Genomic DNA, 24,032 nt, shown 5'->3' on the forward strand with positions numbered 1-24,032 from the left:
TAAATAAGAAACACAAAATAAAGAGCTTTTGGTTCAAACACCAATTAATAAGTGTGCATACACACCTTTGATTTCGTTTCCGCTTGTCATTCTCCACAGATTGACTGGTGGACGCCATGTTGAAAAAGAAAATCTAAGGGTAGTCACTCCGAAAAAAATAGCATTGTCAACTAATAAAGGATTAGCCTCCCTTCAGTTGTGACACAAACTCTTGTTCTTATCTGTATATTTCTTTGTATAGCAGGCTGTTGAAAGAGCTGCCCAACAAGTTGGGCGCCATGCAAGAACGGGTAGGCTGTTGCTGGCTCGTTATTTGTTTGGTTGCTGGGTCATTATCGAAAAATAACTAGCTCTACAAGTTTACAGAGGTAAAGAAGCAGAGGGGGGAATAAAACATAATATGCGCCTATGACCGAAGCCTGGGTACAGCATTGATATACTACCTTGATGATGTCTGTTTAGATGAACAGTTTGAATTAGCTTCATTTACACGGACAATGCAAATGCGTTCAATAATGAGGAATACAACTACATCTACACATAAATTTGATTGTGTTTTTTTGCAATGTATACATTATTTAGAATAACCTTTACATATTCTAAATATTGTGTTGACATTAACGTAGCCTGCATATTAAGTAATTATGTGTGTGTGTGTGTGTGTGTGTGTGTGTGTGTGTGTGTGTGTGTGTGTGTGTGTGTGTGTGTGTGAGAGAGTGTGTGTGTGTGTGTGTGTGTGTGTGTGTGTGAGTGTGTGTGTGTGTGTGTGTGTGTGTGAGTGTGTGTGTGTGTGTGAGAGTGTGTGTGTGTGTGTGTGTGTGAGAGTGTGTGTGTGTGTGTGTGTGTGTGTGTGTGTGTGGGTGTGTTGGCGTGGTGCAGGTGCTAGCGCAGACAAAGACGGAGAACGAGTGGCCTACAGGATAAGGTTTCTCGTGGCACCGGACAAAAGAGGACTCGATGGTCAACGAGGATTTGTTTTGACATGGTTCAAAATTAATTCCTATCCCGGTCAAACAATCCGTAAGTGTTTCCCACTGTCTACCTCTGTTTGTGAAAACAAATGTGTCCCCACAAAGTGAAGCAACTACCTGAGACATCGATGATTATGTGGCTGTGGTTGTTGGGTGTTGAACACAAGATTTCATTTTTTGCAGTCAGGGAATTTTAACCGCTATATATAATTACACTGTGAATACTGTTCCAGCTGACCTATTTTCTTCTTTGTCTCGGAACAAGTCTGACCTGGCTTTCGTTTTCGCCGGCATGGTGAGCATGTCGACTGTGAGGACAATTTAGTTTAATGTGAATTTAATTTCTCTTGTCATTTTTCCTTAACATTTTTATTATCAACCACAGGTGGATATTGACAAGAAGACATCAGTATTTCTAGATAAGGTATAAGTGCATTTAAGAAAAACAAACTTCTTGGTTATGTTTCAGCGATTCGCCGTCTGATTACGGCAAACCCAACCAAGAAAAAATCGTTTTCTGTCATTCCGCAAAAGCAGAGTGAAAAAGCCAATATATTCATCATACCTCAAGCTGATGGAAACTTAAATGTAAGATATGTGTGTCGTCCATAGATATATATGACCTGTATTATTGATCCCCCTAGTCCATCCCCACCCACACTTTTTTTTTTTTAAATGAATGTATGATACGTATGATTTAAGTAATCCCTCCTTGGGCGAGGGCTGGTTGAATACAGCTCGTTTGTAATGCTTATGCCACAATCCTCGTAAAATAACATTTGATTTGACTTGGTTTGATTTGATCTCTCTCTCTCTCTCTCTCTCTCTCTCTCTCTCTCTCTCTCTCTCTCTCTCTCTCTCTCTCTCTCTCTCTCTCTCTCTCTCTCTCTCTCTCTCTCTTGTTTGGCTGATCGATTGAAACAATCTAAAAATGTAAATGAAAAAGTCGAGGGTGGGGACTCCCTGTTGTTTAGATTAAAATTATGTTGTATTCATAAATTGAAATCACAAGATTCATTCTCTATCCCACCTATTGCTGTACATGAAGTTGGAACATTTATAGAAAACCTTCAGAATAATAAATCCATGGGGCCTGACAAAATCCCCCCGTCGTTGCTTAAATTAGCCCTACCGTACATAGTGGAATCCCTAACGTATGTGTATAATCTTTCTGACGTATGTGTATAATCTTTGCATTGAACAAAATATTTTTCCTGATGCATTTAAAACGGCAAAGGTCGTTCCACTTCCTAAAAATAAAGATGTGTCTGACCCTAATAACTTAGGTCAATTTCATTGTTTCCTATTTTATGAAAGCCTTTAGAGAAGCACATTAAGAAGAATCTTCTGAACTACATGGAAAGGTGCAAATTATTTCACAACTTTCAATCTGGGTTTCGTCCGAAACATTCCTGTACTGCAGCTCTTTCATCACTATGTGATAACTGGCTATCGGCAGTTAATCGTTCGGACATATCAGGGGCTGTATTTCTTAATTTTAAGAAAGCTTTTGATCTTGTAGATCACACATTACTTTTACATTAACTTGCATTGTACGTGAAAAATCCCGCAACGTGTTCATTCTTTAAATCATATCTTGTCAACGGAACACAGTATGTTTCTATAAACGGTAAAACCTCTCCCAAAGGATGTTTAAAGAGTGGAGTCCCCCGGGGCTCAGTTTTAGGGCCTATTTTGTTTTGTGTATTCATTAATGACCTCCCCCTTCATATATCTAATTAAAAAACGGAATTTTTTGCAGATGATTCGACGCTTCACACAAGCTATAGGACTGTTCAAGAAATTGAAGTTTCCTTACAGTCTAGTCTGAATGAAGTCAACAATTGGTGTAACCAAAATGTTATGATAGTGCACCCAGGGAAGACAAAAAGCATGATTATTACAACAAGACAAAAACACCAATCACAACCTCTCAATCTAAATCTTTCTCTGGAATCACAACCTGTTCAGCAGGTAACGGAACATCGTGTTTTGGGTGTGATAGTCGATCAAGAATTAAAATGGCAATCTCATGTACATTATATTTTGTCAAAAAGTATCCAAGAATTTGTTTCTGCTATCAAAGTTAAAGCAATATGTCGATATCGCAACACTAAAACTATTTTATCATGCCCACATCTTATCCCATATTAATTACGCATCAACTCTTTGGGATGGCGTCTCTGATATTTACATGAAAAAAAATTAAACTATCTACATAGTCGGGCAGCTAAAATCATGTTAAATGGTCCACAATTATCACCTGATTTGAAGTTAAAGAATATAAACTACCTGCCGCTAGTTAAACAGTTACAGTTTAATAAGACTGTAATGATGTACAAAGTATATCATGGCGAAGTGCCCAACTATATTCACAGAGTCACCGAAAGGTACGAGTCTATCAATTTTCTACCACCAATACCCAGGATTGATCTGTTCAAAACTAGTCAAGCCTTCTATGGCTCTATGGTGTGGAACTCCATTCCGTCTGTAATAAGATCATTAACCTCACTAAAGAGTTTTAAACAAGCTCTGCATAATCATTATATGTCTACCTAGATGGCTACTTGTCTTAACATGTGCAAGTAGCTGTCAACAATTGGCAAAGCTTTATGAATTACAATGTTCTTTATTACATGTATTATGTGGAATTTATGTTGCGATTTTTCATCATTATCATCAACATCATCATCATCATTATCATCATCAATCATCATCATCATCATCATCATCATCATCATCATCATCATCATCATCATCATCATCATCATCATCATCATCAACATCTTCATCATCTCCATCATTTACACCATATAATCATTGTAAGCATTAGCGTAAACGTTGGTATTGTGTGAATGTTACCGTCGATCACTTTACATGTGTAACCTCAATTAACATGTTGCATGTTCCGCTTTTGATTTGTATGTTGCTTACTTTGTCATTACATTTAGTCAAGTTTTGACTAAATGTTTTAACGTAGAGGGGGGAATCGAGACGAGGGTGTGGTGTATGTGTGTGTGTGTGTGTGTGTGTGTGTGTGTGTGTGTGTGTGTAGAGCGATTCAGAGAAAACTACTGGACCGATCGTCAGGAAACTTAACATGAGAGATCCTGAGTATGGTATCTCCAGACTTTTTTTTCATTTTCAAAAAAATGTCTTTGATGACGTCATATCCGGCTTTTTGTGAAAGTTGAGGCGGCACTGTCACGCTCTCATTTTTAAACCAAATTGGTTGAAATTTTGGTCAAGTAATCTTTGACAATGCCCGGACTTTGGTATTGCATTTCAACTTGAAGGCTTAAAAAATAATTAATGAATTTGCTCATTAAAGTTGTCATTAAAATCGATTTTTTGCAAACATTTAAATTTGATTGCATCGTATTCTTCATCACATTCTGAATCTAAAAATGTATACATATGTCATGTTTACTCTTAAAATGTGACCACAATTAACGAAAATAGATAAATTAATCTTACGATTAAAATTTAAGAAATCGATCTAAACATGATTTCATCTTATTCTTTATCATTTCCTGATTCCAAAAACATATAGATATGATAGGTTGGATTCAAAACAAGCTCAGAAAGTTAACAAGAATACAGAAAAGCGCGCTTTCCTGCTTAGCACAATACGCTACCGCGCTTATCTGGCGTGTCAATATCACTACGTTTTGCACGTGGGAGGTGAGCGATTTCCTTCACGCGGGGATTGACGAAGCTGTACTGTCTTGGTGAAAAAATACAGTGCGTTCAGTTTCATCCCGTGAGTTCGACAGCTTGACTAAATGTAGTATTTTCGCCTTACGCGACTTGTTTTGTTGTTTGTGTTTATTTGCTTGTTTGCTTACTTGTCGATTGTTTCCTGGGTCGTTCATTTAATTTGCTTATTTGTCATGTTGCTTTACTTGTTTATCATTTATTAGACATTTGTATTAGAAGTAAGGACCGGTTGTAAGAAAAGGCAAAGTCCAAAACCAAGCCATAATGTCACATCTTTTCAAAAATCCAAATGTTTGGCCCGCAGGCCTTCTTAAGGCTGGAGTACACACCTGAGGCCCTATTTCAAAGTGGTTAGGCAGTTTTAAAGGTTTCTTTTTATGTTAGTTCAATGTTTGATTTATCAGGAAATAAAAAAAATGAATAGTGCTTGTCGCGCAAAATTTTGAGATAACGACTGAAGTTTGAGCATAGGTATGAGATTTTTTCACGCAAACCCTACTGAAGAAATTGTGATATTGTATTGTGAATATGCAAACAAAAAAACAATTGGATGATCACAAACTGAAGAAGAGAAATAGGGAAGCAAAATAGAACATCAAACATAGTGATTTTACAGGTGAATTTAAAAAGAAACCCTTATATATCCATTTTTGAAGCCCAATTTGAAGCATGGAACACAGTCAAACATAAATTAAAAGTGTTAAAGTGGTTACGGTGTTCAGAAATAGTGTTAGATAACAAGTTGAGTTATCCCTCTTCACCACTTTTAAAAGAAATACACCCCTTGTTGCGCAACATTTTGAACTGTGATGCTTTTACTACCCCCACCCCCTTCTATTTTTTTTCAGAAAAGAGTGCATATTATCTTCCAAATAGAAAAGCAAGGTAGTCAAATGATCAAAACTTAAGAACAGAAATAAGGAAGCAAAATAGAACATGCAACATAGTGATTTAACTGGTGAATTCAGAAACAAACCCACTGTTTTACTCATTTTATAAGCTGAATTTAAAGCTTGGAAGACAGAAAAAAATAAATTAAAAGTGCTAAAGTGGTTACAGTGTTCAGAAATAGTGTTAGATACCAAGTTGAGTTATCCCTTTTCATCACCGTTAAAAGAAACACACCTCTTGTCGCGCAAAATCTTGAACTGTGATGCTTTTACTACCCCCACCCCCTTCCCATTTTTCAGAAAAGAGTGCATATTATCTTCCAAATAGAAAAGCAAGGTAGTCAGATGATCAAAAACTTCAGAACAGAAATAGGGAAGCAAAAAAGAACACCCAACAGAGTGATTTAACTGGTGAATCCAGAAAAAAACACTTTTTTACTCATTTTATAAGCTGAATTTAAAGCTTGGAAGACAGAAAAAAAATAAATTAAAAGTGCTAAAGTGGTTACAGTGTTCAGAAATAGTGTTAGATACCAAGTTGAGTTATCCCTCTTCATCACAGTTAAAAGAAACACACCTCTTGTCGCGCAAAATCTTGAACTGTGATGCTTTTACTACCCCCACCCCCTACCCACTTTTCAGAAAAGAGTGCATTTTATCTTCCAAATAGAAAAGCAAGGTAGTCAGATGATCAAAAACTTCAGAACAGAAATAGGGAAGCAAGAAAGAACACCCAACAGAGTGATGTAACTGGTGAATCCAGAAAAAAACCCACTTTTTTACTCATTTTATAAGCTGAATTTAAAGCTTGGAAGACAGAAAAAAATAAATTAAAAGTGCTAAAGTGGTTACAGTGTTCAGAAATAGTGTTAGATACCAAGTTGAGTTATCCCTCTTCATCACAGTTAAAAGAAACACACCTCTTGTCGCGCAAAATCTTGAACTGTGATGCTTTTACTACCCCCACCTCCTACCCATTTTTCAAAAAAGAGTGCATATTATCTTCCAAATAGAAAAGCAAGGTAGTCAGATGATCAAAAACTTCAGAACAGAAATAGGGAAGCAAAAAAGAACACCCAACAGAGTGAATTAACTGGTGAATCCAGACAAAAAACACACATTTTTACTCATTTTATAAGCTGAAATAGAAGTTTGGAAGACAGAACAAATAAATTAAAAGTGCTAAAGTGGTTACAGTGTTCAGAAATATTGTTTAATACCAAGTTGAGTTATCCCTCTTTATCACAACTTAAAAGAAACACACCTCTTGTCACGCAAAATCTTGAACTGTGATGCTTTTACTACCCTTGCCCCCTACCCATTTGAACAAAAAAGAGTGCATATTCTCTTCCAATTAGAAAAATAAGTAAAAGTAACTGGACATTTTTAAAATACATCTTTTCTGTCAGTCCAAGGATTGCTTAGTCCATTAAAACAAACAGATTAGGATTTAACGCGCCCATTTTAAGATAAAAATAACATGCTAATTGATCAGACTTTTTTATGCAATTACTACTGAAGATTTGTTTACATTTTACTGTGAATTAATTGATCAAAATTCAAGATGACTAATATAGGAACAAAATAAAGCATACAACATAGTTACTGTCCTGGTAATATGAGAAAAACACTTTTGTATCAGTTTTGAAAGTCATTTTCAAGCATGAAACAGAAATAAACATATGATATAAAGTGCTAACGTGATTAGGATGCGCTAAACTTAGGTAAATTCAAGCTGAGGTATCCTTACCGATGGAAAAAAAAGATACACACCTTAATGCACAAAATCTTGAATTGTAATGATTGTACTACCCCTACCCCCTACCCATTATGCATTTGCTCTACCTATGAGACAAGTAAGTAAAAGCGACATGTCACTTTTAAAATATTATTTTTATGTAAGTTCTGGCTTGGAGAGAGAAAAAAATAAAATAAAAGGGGCATTTTGCTGATTCAGATGATAATCTTTGAAAAGATGAACTATTACATTAATTTAATTAATGATATAGGATCAAAATGTAGAACTCAAAACACAGTTACTTTGCAGTTTTATGTGAATAAAATAAAATAAACAATTTTGTACACCCATTCCAAAGTTAAATTTCAAGCGTAAACAAAACACACTTCCATTCTCTAGTACTGCACTCCAATTTTCACAGGGTCAAGGCAAATATTCCGAGATTCCCACAAAAGGACAGAAAATGGTAAAGATCTTGACACATTTGTTTTAATAGAGAAATAACAAGTCTACTGTACAGCCATTAGCTGTGTCACTGGATTTCTTTGTCAGGCTGAAACTTAGCTGTTGTGTTGGTGTCTGCTGTGTGTGTCTGGGTCCAAAACAACTTTCACATTCTCATCTACACACTCACGTTACTCACACAAGTATATAATTCCACCCACAGAGGCGTTCGGGGAAGGGGGTCTCGCACTCGGGCGAATCACACCACAAAATACAAAGTATAACGAACACAGAATTTACTATTGAACCAAAAAGCAAATTAACTCATGAATAAATCAATCAAGCAAAACTGCCACACAATGACACACTCACTCTCGGTTCACACTGTGCTCTGGGCGCACACACTTGGCAGCACGAATACCGTTCCGACGCCGTTTGTCTTCGTGCAAGTCCAGCACAGGCACACGATTGTTCAATAATCATAATAAATTAATCCTCGTGAATGTCACAGCAGGCATAGTAAGGTTACATAGACAAGTTCAAAAGGGTGCGTTGATGATGGTAATCCGGTTCACACACACACACACACACACACACACACACACACACACACACACACACACACACATACACACACACACACTCCGGTTTGGTAAGTTACCTGATAATGGAGCCTGTAGATCTAACGGGGAGACTGATCAGACAGGAAGAGCAATACTTTCACATTTCCGATGTTCAGCGATAAACTTGTTTTCTTCGAGAGTTCGATCTTCGTGCGATTCTGGCGCGTTGTCACCAAGAACGTTAAAAAAACAGGATATCATCATGATGCCTCTCTACAAAAACCAGGTCTAGGAACTCTTCATCTAAAGTCAGTCAGTAGTAACCTCCTCAACACAATTCTCCTCTTGTCCCATAGTGATTTCTGCTGTCAAAGAAAATGTGGTTCTCAACTCACATGACCCGATATTTGTCGTCTTCCATTGTGAAATCTACCCCAACTACGTGCATTGATCTGAGCAATAAAATGTAGATGCGATAATCTGCAAACATCTCTTCAACACAATCTGCATCTTGTCCCATCGTGATTTCTGTTGGCAAAGAACATGTGGTTCTCAACTCACAAGACCGATTTGTCATCTTCCAGTGTGAAATTCAGATCTGCCCCAAGTACGTGCAATAAAATGTAGAAGCGATAATCTGAAAAACATATGTTCGCATGAACACTGCCATGTTGTCATCAGTTCGATGTCTTTTATCCAGAGCAGGGATGAACACACTTTTTCATCAGCAGTTTGTTATGTTTATCCGCAGACTGCTTTCCATTACTTGTCGTCTGTTTTTGCTTGACTCGTAGGGTTCTTCAGCCAGGCAACCAGTGCTTGTTTACTGACACGTTCTCAAGCACGACATGTCGTAAATGCAAGTTCTAACGATTGTTGTTTATTGTACTGATACAGAATGTCGATGTTTGTAAACTTCTGCCATTTCCTAATGTTTATTTCATTATTTTGTATACGGATATGGCTAATAAGTGGATAATCTGTTACGACACGAAACGCGTTCTAAATCCGGGAAGAGAGGCTACTCCAGCGTACTTTCAGGTGTGTGCTAATACCTTAAAGGTTCACAGACCAAGCGTCTATAGTTACCAACACAGCAATGGAACATACACTCGTACGTCACATAACGACGTACCATTACATTCTTCAACAAAAATATTATTAGTATTTAGTCTCTACCAGTCACATGAAGACGTAATATTACTGTCTTCCAGAAAATCATTATCTCAAGTTTATAGTCTCTGCTAGCACGCAAGCCTTCTTCAAAGTATCATAGACCAGGCGTCTATGGTTACAATTAAACACACATATATATCAATAGAACACAGTAGTTATTAAGACGTAATATTATCTTCTTCCAGGAAATCAATATGGCACTTTTTTAGTCTCTATCAGCCTTAACAACAAAACTACAGACAACACACACACACACACACACACACACACACACACACACACACACACACACACACACACACACACACACATACACACACACACGCGCGCATACACATCCAGCACGCAAACCACTATTTCTCGTTTGCTTTCTCTCTCCCTCTCTCTCTCCCCCCTCTCTCTCCCCTCTCTCTCTCTCTCTCTCTCTCTCTCTCTCTCTCTCTCTCTCTCTCTCTCTCTCTTTCTCCATCAGGAATGAATGTATCAGGTCAAGGCAGGGACTGGAATCTAAACAATGACCAAAGCCAATCCTCTAGAATAAAGTCGCCCTAGAAAGTCAATAGGTGACTCTAAACTTGAGGGCAGCATTCATATGTATATAATAATAGAAAGAATACTACATGGCTTCCTGTGTCGCACCATATTTACACAAGTTTATTTATTTATTTTTATTTTTATTTTTTGTTGTTGAGTTTTTTATTTTTTTTTTAAATGTTTTTATTGTTTTTATTCAATTAATAAAACACAAGATAACAAACATGGTAACTGTATTTTATGTTTGCACACATACTCTCTCATTTACATGCGGTTCAGAAAAACTTGTACATTATACAAAAGGACTAAAAATAGTCACACGTGAAAAAAAATATACGTGTCAACATGTGTAGCATTAAAATAATAATATGTCATCATATATTGATCTTTTTTTTTTAAACAATATTCGCATCATAATGTATGGCTGTCTTTACATTATATCAAAGAAAATAAACAATAATTTGTTTTTTGATTAATAAAACTTCAGACTAACGAAATCTCAAAACAACATGATTTCCAAAAATAATTTCCAGTGTCAATCGTGAATCGGTTTTTTTAAAAATGCTTACGCACATCTTTGCGATTAAAATAATGTGATTAATCTTCTTCATATTTTTGCTGTTACTTTTTATACCAAAAAGCACATCTGTAACATTCACCCTAATTCTTTCACCAATGTTTACTAAAATGTACATTTCAATATATTTCCAAAACCTGAGCACTGTTGGGCACTCAAAGAAAAAATGCTCCAATACATCAAGTTCATCCTTACAATATGTACAGTTTTTATCAGCCTTCACTTTCATTTTACACAATAAAATATTAGTTGGATAAATGTTTTGCAATATTTTCCAATGCAGTACACGTAATCGAACTTCACTAGTGACAGTGGCTGCTAAGTTCCAATTCTTTTCGTCAATTTCAAATCCTAATTTTCTTTTCCAAAATCCTTCTGAACAGGGTTGGCTGTATTGTTTTCCTACCAGAATCTTTCGAATTTCTTTTACTGATTTAACTTTTTTCCCACAGAAGGTCGGAATGTCACAGACTGAACAATTTACATCGTTTATATCGACATTTCTTAAAAGGAGATGTACAGCTATTCGAACAACATTGTACTCAAGCAATCTATTTGCAGTGTAGCCAGTTCTTTCACACACTTCTTCATAGGTAGAAAAACGTCCATTCTCACACACATCGCTCACATACATTATACCACTTTTAATCCAATCCGCAAAAAAGAGTGGGTTTCCTTGACAAATTATATCTTTGTTGTTCCACAACAAACCGGAAACAGAATTACCATTTATTATCGACTTGATTGTTATCAAGCCATGCCTTCAACACAGCGGACCAAAATTCCGATTTAATACTGTCAAATCCTTTAAATGGTTTGCTATTAATGTTCGCAAAAGAACACCCAAAGCGACTCCCAAAACAGAAAAACAGTGCTTTTGGGAGCCATAACCATTTCTGGTCTTCATTAGACAGAGTTAGGTTCACAACCCAGCTTAACAAAAAGGAACACTGCATCTGACGCAAATCAATCATATTTAATCCACCTTGCTTTACTTCGTTACATAAAACAGTTCTTTTCACCTTTTCAAATGCTTTTCTGTTGCAGTCTTTTTTGCGCCACACGAAGCGAAACATTAACCTATTAATTTCAGTTAGAACGTCGTCTGGTACAATCAGCGCCTGCATTATATAGACAAAATGTGGCAGAATAAACGTTTTGAATACACAGACTTTACCAATAATGCTCAAATTCCTTTTCTCCCACACGCAGATGAGTCTTTTTGCAACATTCACTCTCTCTTCCCTTTTGACGCACGCATATAATTACAGAAATATACACCTAGAATTTTCATTTTGTCTGTACATGCAAAACCGCAACACTCATTCCTACAATTCTTCCGCGACCCAAACCACATTAGTTTGGATTTTTGGTGATTTATGTTCAAAGCTGATATTTCTGAAAATTTACCAATCAAAGCCAGGGCTTGGAACATGTCATGTTCATCTTGCAAAAACAATGTAACATCATCAGCATACAACAATACTTTCAAAACTTTATTCATATCTCCGTTGTTCCAGAATGACATACATGTACCCTTTATATTTTTGGCCTCTCGAATTTTGATTGCTAACAATTCAACTGCTAATACGAAGGCTAGTGCGGAAAAGGGACACCCTTGCCTTATTCCGGAATAAATATTAAAACATTCAGATAACCAACCACAATAGTTTACACAACTTTTTGCGTTTTTCATCAAAACATCAACCCATTTCACAAAATCAGTTCCAAAACCAAATTTTTCAAACATCTTCAACATAAACTCTTTGGAGATGCAATCAAATGCATGAAAAAAGTCAATTGACATCATCAATCCAGGCTTATTATGTAAATCTGCATGTTCTAAAACATCATCAACTAATCGCAATAAGGTTGAGACACGTCTACCTTTTATATACCCAACTTGATCCTCATTCACAACACTCCCTACAACACCAGAGAGCCGAGGAGCTAAACATTTCGCTGATAACTTATAATCTGTATTGGTCAGTGAAATAGGTCTCCAATTCTTTAAATCATTTCTTGATAAACCCTTCCTTTTATGAATCAGTGTAATTGCCGCTTTACACTGTGAATTAGAGTTCCATTCTTAAAAGCAGAGTTAAAAGACGCAAGTATATACCTTTGTAGGCTCCTCCAAAAAAACTTATAAAACTCAACTGTTAATCCATCAATTCCAGGCGCAGAACCATTATTCATACGCTTTAGAGCTGACAAAACTTCTCCTTCTACCAGCTTATTTTTTTTAAATATTAAACTGCGAGCGAAAGCAAGCTGTTCACTATTTGAAAAAGCAACGAGTATAAATCTGGTACGAAACAGCAAGCCATGTAGTATTCTGTTTATCCTACATACTGTACTTACGTGTATTTTACTGAAAATGTCCTGCAGTCGAGGCAGCTAAATTGAAGACGCTTGTTTTGGAACCTCGATCTCTTCTAAAGCCTCGTGCAATCTATTACGTCAAAGCAAAGAAACGTCACTCTGAAAGTCTGGCGTGACGTGTTAGTTCTAAAGATTCATCGAGGGTAATTAGCGAGCGCAATTTTTGTTTCTATAATGACGTTTGTCTCGGTGACTTTGGCATCATAAGCAGTGGAAAAACAGGTCCCTGCCAGACTTGCTTGACATGACCTCATTTACATGGTATACACACGTGTGATTTGAACGATTGATATCTTACGGGTGTCTCTCTCACGTATGTAGGATAAATATATATAGAAACCGCAGAAATGTGGTTTTCTCTTTTGCATAGAAGTTTGAGAGTTCTCTGTTTTATGCCAAGAGACTGCCTAATGAGAGCTTCTCAGCTCGAAACCGGTAACAGTCTTGGCTAAACAAAAACGGACCTTTTCAGGTTCAACACTCTATGAAAATGCACTTAAATGCATTTACGGTGAATTCTCAATCCATTGAGGTTATAGAACTCTCCTCGGGTTATTCTTGTTCAGTGTTGCAATCGGCTACGAAAGGGTTTGATTCTCCAGTAGGCTGTCTGTGAAGAGTTCTTTCTAGATCTAATTCTTACCCCCTCCCCCCACCTCTTCCATTACCTCTAGTGTGCTCCCTGCTTTCAAAATTCCACGTTGGAATGTAAGCGGTGGAGACACACACAGAGTAAAGGATGATGTCCCTTGCTCATGACGTAATTTCTATGCATTCTCGCTCTTGACGTCATTCTATATTTAACTTTTCTTTAAAAGTACAAGCGATCGAGTGCACATTTTGGCATTTTTAGCAGCGCTCTCATTATAAATTTCTCTCTCTCTCTCTCTCTCTCTCTCTCTCTCTCTCTCTCTCTCTCTCTCTCTCTCTCTCTCTCTCTCTCTCTCTCTCTCTCTCTCTCTCTCTCTCTCTCTGTCTCTCTCTGTCTCTCTCTCTCTCTCTCTCTCTCTCTCTCTCTCTCTCTCTCTCTCTCTCTATATATATATATATATATATATATATATGTATATGATACAGAATTCAAACAACTCTTTTTCCTCTGCACCACTCCACACAATGAAAGCTGGAAAACATTTTAAAGCTTAAAAAAGCTTATTTATACAACAACACACACACACTACATTGACGCGCTCAGACATCTAAGCACACATGTTGTGTACGTACCAACCCGCCACGAACGTATGATAATGTGGTTCAATTGTTTTTTTCTGTTTCTGTTGATAAGTTGAACATAAGAGCCCAACTGACTCAACACGAAACGCAGTGCTCGAAAAAGGGGCACGACTTTGGAGTGATGGTCATGGAACTGGCCTCTGGCGACGGACGCAGGGAAAAGACTCTGAACACGGTCATTTCCTGCAAAAAAGTGTCCAAATCATCAACAATTTGTGTCAGTATCGCAGGTAAGGGCATAAGTATGCGTATAGGACTTTTAGCTGAAGCCTAATCCTGAGAAAAGTGATGCAATGATGATGGAGTCTACCGTCGGTACGAAGGACGCGTAGCAAACAGTTAATGATACAATGGTTGTTGTTTATAATTCAATAACAAATCATTTAATGCTATAAAATTAACAAAACGTTAAATATGTTGTGATAATAGGGAGATTTAATAAACGAAACGTCGGGACGTTTCGTTTTGAAGTTGTGGTAAACGTCATCATTTCGGGGATCTCTCGCTGGAAAGGTGAAGAACAACTGAAACGGAACGTGGAACGTCAAAACGCAGTCACGTTTTCCACCCCCAAAAAACGAACAATATTTCGTCAACTTTTGTGAGTATTTTTGCACACTAACAGTTTTATTTGTTGGCCATTTTATGCATTGCTAGATTCATCAACCCTTTCACGGTCTTTCAGCGCTGAGAATGTGTTCATTGGAGGTAGACAACTGTTGTGAACTGAAATATTTTGAAGGGTGCTGATCCTGGTACATTTATCCAACTTCATGGTGAAGAAAGCAAATGGCGAAGCAGAAGTAGGTCATCGCATCGAATTTTTATTCTGGCTTCGTATGTGATTTTGTATAAACAAAGTCTGTGTGATTTATTTGGACTGAAAATAATCAAAGTATGCCCGATTCTGGACCACCTCCTAGGGTTTTTTTTTCCATTCTGATCGAGGACAGACGTGATAATTTCACTTGAAGATTTATCGCCCTTCCTTCATTCCGAAACGAAACGTGAATACATCTAAATCTTGTCTGCGGCCTATGCCGTCTCGTTTCACGTTCCGTTTCGCGGGGTGACTCATTCACCAAACGAAACGAGCTGCAAAACGAAACGTGCTGTCCTTTGAATCTCCCTAATATCTCCTTCGTGTCGTAATTTCCAGAAAGTGAGTCATCATTGACAATTGTTTGTGTTGGCGTGTATATTTTGATAAGCATATTTTTCTTTCCAAAAAAAAAAGGTCAACAGCGTATAGAGCTTTTTTGCACAAGTCTGTCCTTTTATTCGTCTTTTGCAGGAACCGTGAAGAGATTTGGGCCCGTGGAAATTGCCCTCAACTTGACACAAAAACTCAAGCGTATCATGGCCAGTTATACCTTGGCAAAAAGTAATTATTCTCTGTTTTGTGTGTGTGTCTATATGTCCAATAAACTGCGTCTGCGTACCTTCCAATGACACTCCTCCCCCGCCCCGTCACGTCCCTCCATCCTTGAGTAATACAGTTCGTTCGTTCGTTCTCTCTCTCTCTCTCTCTCTCTCTCTCTCTCTCTCTCTCTCTCTCTCTCTCTCTCTCTCTCTCTCTCTCTCTCTCTCTATCTCTCTCTCTCGATCTCTCTCTCTCTCTCTCTCTCTCTCTCGATCGCTCTCTCTTTCACACACACACACACACACACACACACACACACACACACACACACACACACACACACACACCCACGCACGCACGCACATACACACACCCAGAAACACATTTAGCACACACACTCTCACCAAGACACACATATAACACAAACACACACACACATACGCACATACACACATTCTAACACATAATACACCATATTGGATTAGAAATGGGTAAGAGTAACGATATTTCATTACAGTTGTTGGCATGTTTAAGTGTCTCTTTCTTTTGTTTCAGTTTCTGAAACAGACACGCGTGAGTTATCTGTTTCTGTCTGTCAGTCCCTGTCTCTTCCTCTGTATGTCTTTTGTCTTTCTCTCTCTCTCTCTCTCTCTCTCTCTCTCTCTCTCTCTCTCTCTCTCTCTCTCTCTCTCTCTCTCTCTACATCTCTCTCTCTTTCTCTCTATCTCTCTCTTTCTCTATCTCTCTCTCTCTCTCTCTCTCTCTCTCTCTCTCTCTCTCTCTCTCCCTCTCTCCCTCTCTCTCTCTCTGTCAATAGTTCGTTCTATAAAAGCCCTTTTTTTGCAGATGGTATTTAAAGAGTACATATGCCTTTTTTAAACTTGCACAATTGCTCTAGATGTATGCAACCGAGCCTTAGTTTACTTACTTGCACATGTTTGCATGCGACAGTCACCGTCTCCAAAAATGTTTGGCTTTGTTTCTATTCAGATTTCTTTATGTACACGATGACATAATATTTGCTGAATATAATATGAACTGAGTGAGTTTGGTACTAGAAAGATGACCTAATCTATTCCAACATAAAATGCATCAAATTTAGACAATTGGTCTGGAAAACGAGACCCAGAAAGACTTTCAAAACGGTGGCTGTTTTTACCAACCATTTTGCTTAGGTTAATTCACCTTGTAACAAAAATGTGTTGCACAGATTGTATGAGGCACGACCCGACGTACACTATCCCGCCTCACACAAGTTCACAAAGCAGGACAGATTATTTTCACAAATCTCATCTGGACTTCGTATCAAACGATACAAAAGAAACCCTCTCCTATCTCCCAAGTCGTTCCTGCAGCCATGTTGTTTTCAAGGACGAAATGGACCCTGGCGCGTTTGTGACAACTCAAGTAAAGTAAGAACCACATGTATTTTACATGTGTTTCGGAAATGCTGCCAGAATTTATGTTGTTGTTGCTGTTATTGTTGTTGTTGTTGTTGTTGTTGTTGTTGTTGTTATTGTTGTTGTTGTTGTTGTTGTTGTTTTTGTTTTTTTTTTTTTTTTTTTTTTTTTTTTTTTTTTGGGGGGGGGGGGGGTATAATCCAACGACTACCTTCAAGTGTAGCATCGTCTAGGGTTCATGACGACAAGCTTTAAATGACTCTTTGTTCTGTGACAAAATTCTTTTACAAACATTTATCATTACCAGAGTTCTTGGATTTAAAAATAATAAAGAAAGCTGAGAGAAGTAGTTTGTTGTTGTTGTTGTTGTTGTTGTTGTTGTTGTTGTTGTTGTTGTTGTTGTTGTTATCTTGGGAGACATTGGACATGTTCAGAAATTACTCATGGCAGGCAATTTAGAAACTGGAAAAGATGAACAACTGTTGGGACACCTTGGAAGTTGGTTATTAGTTGGTTATCTTCTCTTCAGCAAGTAATGCTATTCGAGACCCTACATCTTAGAATGTACGTACTACATCACATTCAGTTGTGAGCATGGACAATCATTTTTGAGTCGTGGAGAGCTGTCATTGGTGAAGGCCAACGGCAGTATATCTCCCAGTCACGTTCTTGCAAAGCTTTTTAACGAGTTTGTTTGGCTACCTACCTGCTCCAAGCTGGTTCGCTCCTGTTTGAATGCCTTTGTCTCCAATTATGTTTGAGCATTCTGTGCTGGCTTTATAACTACTACAGAAATATGTTTGCTCTTGTGTTTTGCTCAGAATGGACTTGGAGGAGTCGCCATCTTGTTTGTATGACTACGTTCAGATCGGCGGTATCCGGATGTGTGGCAGAGCGTTGAAGACGATCACTGTTCCGTACGACCGCCATTTGACGGGTATGTAGGTCATTTAATCTTTAATTTATTGAAAACAGCAAAAATCTTTCTCTCTCGTTCAAGCTTAATCTGCTAAATTGTTATCGTGGAGAAAACTTTGTGAACAGACGTACGAGTAGTATGAGGCCGTGAACAGTAGTACACTAAAAGTTGACGAAACATCGCAAGCAATTACAAGCTAATCATATTGGGGATGTGAGGAAACATGAGGGAACAGCAGAACGTTTCAGTCAAAATGGTCTTTACAAAGGTTTCTGCGACACCATTTCTGTTGGCATGATATTTCCGTGTTGGTAACACTTTCATAATTAACATACATGCACAGACGACATCTGCAGTTTCTGTTGTTTTTGTATACCGTGCATATACAGAAAATGGAGTCACTATTAGTGCGTACTATGTCCCATTTTGATGGGCCTGCACCAGCGATCGTGTGTTACTTTAATACACTGTGGGATTAGCATGGTAACTGTGACCCTGTATCGTCAACACTCATACTCATGAGATACCTGGCTTTTTTGTGGGCAATATGTGTAACATGTTTTTTTTAAAAGTTCAACTTGATATAACGTTCATGTAAGAGCATACGTTAGATAATGATTTGAAACGTAGATTTTGTTCAAACCCCTTTAGTCCATCTTTTTCCATTCTACGTCAAGCGATTAATTGGGATCAGGTTACTATCTTCAGTTTTTGTGGACATAATTTCCAGGAAAGTGTGCAAGGTCACAGTATCTACACGGAAAATTATGTTAGCAGGGCTGTTTCTTGGATTTTGACCATTCAAGCAATACAGGCTTATCGAAAACCAAATATTCCTAGATCTAGTTGGTCATTGGGACTTTCTTGCTTCACAGACTATACTCGCCTGAATGATATTAATATTACGTCTGGTTATAGGGGTTGGGGTCGGGGGGGGGGGGGTGGGAGGAGGGGGTGGGTGTGAGGAGCCTTCGTTAACTCAGAAGGACTAATGTAAACTTCCTATTCATCTAACCTTTCATTATGGTAAAAAGACCAGTAAGAGACACTAACAAGTCGCGTAAGGCGAAAATACAATATTTAGTCAAGTAGCTGTCGAACTCACAGAATGAAACTGAACGCAATGCCATTTTTCAGCAAGACCGTATACTCGTAGCATCGTCAGTCCACCGCTCATGGCAAAGGCAGTGAAATTGACAAGAAGAGCGGGGTAGTAGTTGCGCTAAGAAGGATAGCACGCTTTTCTGTACCTCTCTTTGTTTTAACTTTCTGAGCGTGTTTTTAATCCAAACATATCACATCTATATGTTTTTGGAATCAGGAACCGACAAGGATAAAGATGAAAGTGTTTTTTCATTGATTTGGACAATTTAATTTTGATAATAATTTTTATATATTTAATTTTCAGAGCTTGTTTTTAATCCGAATTTAACATATTTATAAGCTTTTGGAATCAGCAAATGATGGAGAATAAGATAAACGTAAATTTGGATCGTTTTATAAATTTTTATTTTATTTTACAATGTTCAGATTTTTAATGACCAAAGTCATTAATTAATTTTTAAGCCACCAAGCTGAAATGCAATACCGAAGTCCGGGCTTTGTCGAAGATTACTTGACCAAAATTTCAACCAATTTGGTTGAAAAATGAGGGCGTGACAGTGCCGCCTCAACTTTCACGAAAAGCCGGATATGACGTCATCAAAGACATTTATAAAAAAAATGAAAAAAAGGTTCGGGGATTTCATACCCAGGAACTCTCATGTCAAATTTCATAAAGATCGGTCCAGTAGTTTAGTCTGAATCGCTCTACACACACACACACACACACACACACACACACACACACACACAGACACACAGACACACACACACACAGACACACAGACACACGCACATACACCACGACCCTCGTTTCGATTCCCCCTCGATGTTAAAATATTTAGTCAAAACTTGACTAAATATAAAAACAGCCAAAATAAGTAACCACTACCCTAACTACTAATCACACCTACATACACACACACACACACACACACACACATACACACACACACACACACAAACACACATACACACATACATACACCCACAAACAAACACACACACGCGCACGCAAACACACACACACACACACACACACACGCGCGCGCACACACACACACACGCCCGATCGCTAGCACGCACACACTCACACACACACACACACACACACACGCACACACACACGCACGCACGCTAGCACGCACGTACACACACACACACACACACACACACACACACACACACACATACACACGCACACGCGAGCGCGCGCGCAACCAACAGAGAATTCATTTTTACTGTTTCTTTATTTTTTTTGTTCAGAAATAGCCGGCGGTTTGTTCAAGAACATTGCCTTGAAGAGACCGACTGTTGAAATGTCAAGCCTCTACCAGGACGACCCATCCTTCGAATCTGACAAGGCTGTGGATGGATTTTTCTTCACCGACATGAACAATCATTCTTGTGCTGTCACAAGTGAGACTGATCATTCTCCATGGTGGTCTATCGACTTATTGGAGGACTTCCTTGTGTGGGCCGTGCGCCTGACTATTATGAAACCCAGTAAGATCAATTTCGTGTCATTTTGCCAACTGATCTAGCAACACATAGGGGAGTCAAAAATCCCAAAGAGCCCTAACTTTTTTGGTTACTATCCTAAAAACAATGTCAAACTAAATACTGTTGCAGAGAGCATCATTTGATGTGTTAACGAGTAGCAAATATAGTGCATAAGATACAGGGTTTCTGTAAATATTCAAATGTGCAGCCCTACCAAACTTCATATTCTGCTCGAAGTTGAAAAGTAAAATTTGAAGGAGACGTTGTTGGGCTTGCAAGAACCAAACGAATGTTGTCGGCGCCTCGGCATTCTTTAGAAAACTCTCACAGTTAAATTGTTTTTTGTCATGGTCGCAATTATCCAATTGAAAATAGAATATTTATTTTTGGAGTTATCGACAAATAAATATTCTAAGATGCAAAGTCTAAAAACCAACACCATTAATCGGCGAAGCAGGTGCTTGATCAAGAACCAGTTTTAAAATAGTACAGAGAATGACCAACATTTACAGTATTAGTACTCTTAAGGCTTCCATTGGCAATTTCGTATTTTGTTCATATTATGTTTGTGTTGGACATGTTGACCTCTGGCTCCCTTCCATTGTACTCAGTGTGGTAAATGTCATTTTTTGGAGCGCGGGAATACATATAAATCAAACGCGACAATGGGCCGGATATAACAACATAAATACTGTAAGTGAATTGTTTACAATAGTCAGTTCACAAGTAGAGTTCATTTCTTCAAGTCTGACAAGAAAGCTTCAATAAAGCCATGGCCACCATAAACAAGTTTTTTTTAAATTGCACGATGGCATCTTAACATCTAGAAACATATTACAAATGTACTATGTGGATCTAAACAAAAATACAGCCTAAGGTGGTATACCAATAAAGAATAAGAAGAATGCCCCCTTTTACCTGCGTCCTTTGCCACTCAAATTCAAAGTCCACTTTGTAAACTCAAAATCTATAGTAAAACAACCTTTGTTTAGCTTTGCAGTTGTTAGATCTTCTTAAATAAAGGAGCTTTATCAAACTATATGTATCGATTGAACATAGGTTTTCCTTTCTGTAATTAAAATACACGTAAGCACAGTATGTAGGACAAACAGAATACTACATTTGTTGCCGTGTTGTAGCTGATTTACACTCGTTGCTTTTTCAAATAAACCTTTTGAAAAGCTCGCTTTTGCTTGCAGGTCAATATTCATTTGAAAAAGCAACTCGTGTAAATATGGTACGACATAGCAGCCCATGCATGTAGTATTCTCTATTAACTCATTGTCTCCCATATGGGTCAACCGACGCTACAGGAAGCGACTGAAGTGACTGTGTGTACGGATATATCCGTACCAGTTAAATAAAAAGAAAACACACCAGTAACCAGGTTAGGTACGTCCATATCTAAACTTGGCCACACAATTATTGCAACAATTTTCGCACGTTCAGAAAAGCGTTAAACCACAATCCAGTTTAATGTAACTTTATATGCTGGAAAAGGTAATTATGTCTACAGTTCATATCATTTGTTCGATCGGTGGTACTTTGTATAGGCATCCCGTGGCAGCCTGTCAAACAAGGTCACCCCTAAAAATCGACCTGACAAAAACCAATGCCCTGTATTATAAAATCTGCACAAAATCCGATTGGGCACTTACCAAACACTTCTGACTACCATTGGAAAGGCCATGTAATTTCCTGTTCAGAGCATTTTGTTTCATGCACCTTACGTCTTTAGTATTTGTGTAGTCTTTTGTCAAAGGCGGTAGGTGTCAACCGTTTCAGAGGCCAAAAAGGGCACGTTTTGCGGCCATTTTTGAGGGGGTCCTCCACGTAGAGAGCCATATCTGCTCAAGTTTCTAATAAGTTGCTTTGAACATTTCAGAAGGTATGACCAATAAGCTGACCAGAATGTGTGTGGATTTGTGTGATCGTGTATATTAAACGTGTTGTATTACGTAACTTTTCTGAAAGATCTAAACAAATATTCTTATTAATTCAGGGTTTATGGAAAAAAAATCGTGACTTTACATGCTAAGCCCAAAATGGTTGAAGCAATTGGTGCCAACGTTTCAGGCAGATCTGAGTGCTGATTTACATCTCTCTCTCTCTCTCTCTCTCTCTCTCTCTCTCTCTCTCTCTCTCTCTCTCTCTCTCTTTCTCTCTCTCTCTCTCTCTCTCTCTCTCTCTCTCTCTCTCTCTCTCTCTCTCTCTCTCTCTCCAACTTTCGGAAAAGTTACGTAATACGACACGCTTGATATACACGTTCACAAAAATCCACACACATACTGGTCAGCCTATTGGTCATAACTTCTGAAATTCATTAGAAACTGGAACAGATATGGCTCTCTACGTAGAGGACCCCCTCAAAAATGGCCGCAAAACGTGCCTTTTTTGGCCTCTGAAACGGTTGACACCTACCGCCTTTGACAAAAGACTACACAAATACGAAAGACGTAAGGTGCATGAAACAAAATGCTCTGAACAGGAAATTGAATGGCCTTTCCAATGGTAGTCAGAAGTGTTTGGTAAGTGCACATTCAGATTGGTTGCAGATTTTATAATACGGGGCATTGGTTTTTGTAGGGGTGACCTTGTTTGACAGGCTGCCACGGGATGCCTATACAAAGTACCACCGATCGAACAAATGATATGAACAGTAGACATATTTACCTTTTCCAGCATATAAACTTACATTAAAATGGATTGTGGTTTAACGCTTTTCTGAGCGTGCGAACATTGTTGCAATAATGTTTTGGCCAAGTTTATGCCAAGTTTGTAATCAATATTTCGGCACGTTACTGCCTTCTTCGGGATGGTAAGCTTATGGAAAGAATGGAAATATCCGTACCAGGTAAGATTGACCCATATGAGTGGGTACGGATATATTTACTGAAAACGGCCCCTAATCGAGGCGTCCAAATTGAAGACGCTTCTTTTGTAACCTCGATCTCTTCAAGAGCTTAGTGCAATATTTCACGTCGAAGCAAAGAAACGTCAAACAGGAAAGTGTAGAGTGATTTGTTAGTTCTGAACATTCTGCCATGGAAAACAGCAGGCGCAAAAATTTTATCATTATAAAGTTTGTCTCGGTGACCTTGGCATCATAGGCAGTTGAAAAACAGGTCCCCGTCAGACTAGTTTGACACGACCTTATTTACATGATATACACACGTGTGGTTTGAACGATATAGTGATCTCATGAGTGGTGTCTCTCGCCTATGCAGGATAAAAACTCAACTGTACGCAGCTAGCCGAGACTAGAAAAGAGTGCATGTTTGTTTGTGTTTAAAGAGATCGAACATCGATTGACGAAACAAATACATTTCGCTAATATTTTGCCTGCAATAATTTCACAGTGTGACGAAACAAGTATGACAAAAATGAGAGAATGGGACAGATTTGATGCTACAATTTTTTTGAATTGATGACATGCCAAGATTTAGATAAACGAGGGTTGGGTAGTTGAATGGGGTGTCTGCCCGATCAGTAACAACCACATGACCTATTTTAGA

The 24,032-nt window shown here is 38.2% G+C and overlaps 1 protein-coding gene across 1 annotated transcript in view; it reads left to right on the top strand.

The window, feature by feature from the left end:
* The first annotated feature begins 892 nt into the window (after positions 1 to 892).
* The window catches only part of LOC138974552 (uncharacterized), a 315,190-nt gene continuing 292,050 nt past the window's right edge, over positions 893 to 24,032 (top strand). The window contains exons 1-8 of the mRNA XM_070347269.1: positions 893 to 1,020; positions 1,441 to 1,559; positions 14,284 to 14,461; positions 15,526 to 15,615; positions 16,150 to 16,167; positions 16,805 to 17,006; positions 17,816 to 17,931; positions 20,281 to 20,520. Of these exons, the coding sequence (XP_070203370.1) occupies positions 14,353 to 14,461; positions 15,526 to 15,615; positions 16,150 to 16,167; positions 16,805 to 17,006; positions 17,816 to 17,931; positions 20,281 to 20,520 (775 nt within the window). The 5' untranslated portion in view covers positions 893 to 1,020; positions 1,441 to 1,559; positions 14,284 to 14,352. The remainder of the gene's footprint in view (positions 1,021 to 1,440; positions 1,560 to 14,283; positions 14,462 to 15,525; positions 15,616 to 16,149; positions 16,168 to 16,804; positions 17,007 to 17,815; positions 17,932 to 20,280; positions 20,521 to 24,032) is intronic.

Source organism: Littorina saxatilis, linkage group LG8, assembly GCF_037325665.1.
Source record: "Littorina saxatilis isolate snail1 linkage group LG8, US_GU_Lsax_2.0, whole genome shotgun sequence".
NCBI classification, from domain to species: Eukaryota; Metazoa; Mollusca; class Gastropoda; order Littorinimorpha; family Littorinidae; genus Littorina; species Littorina saxatilis.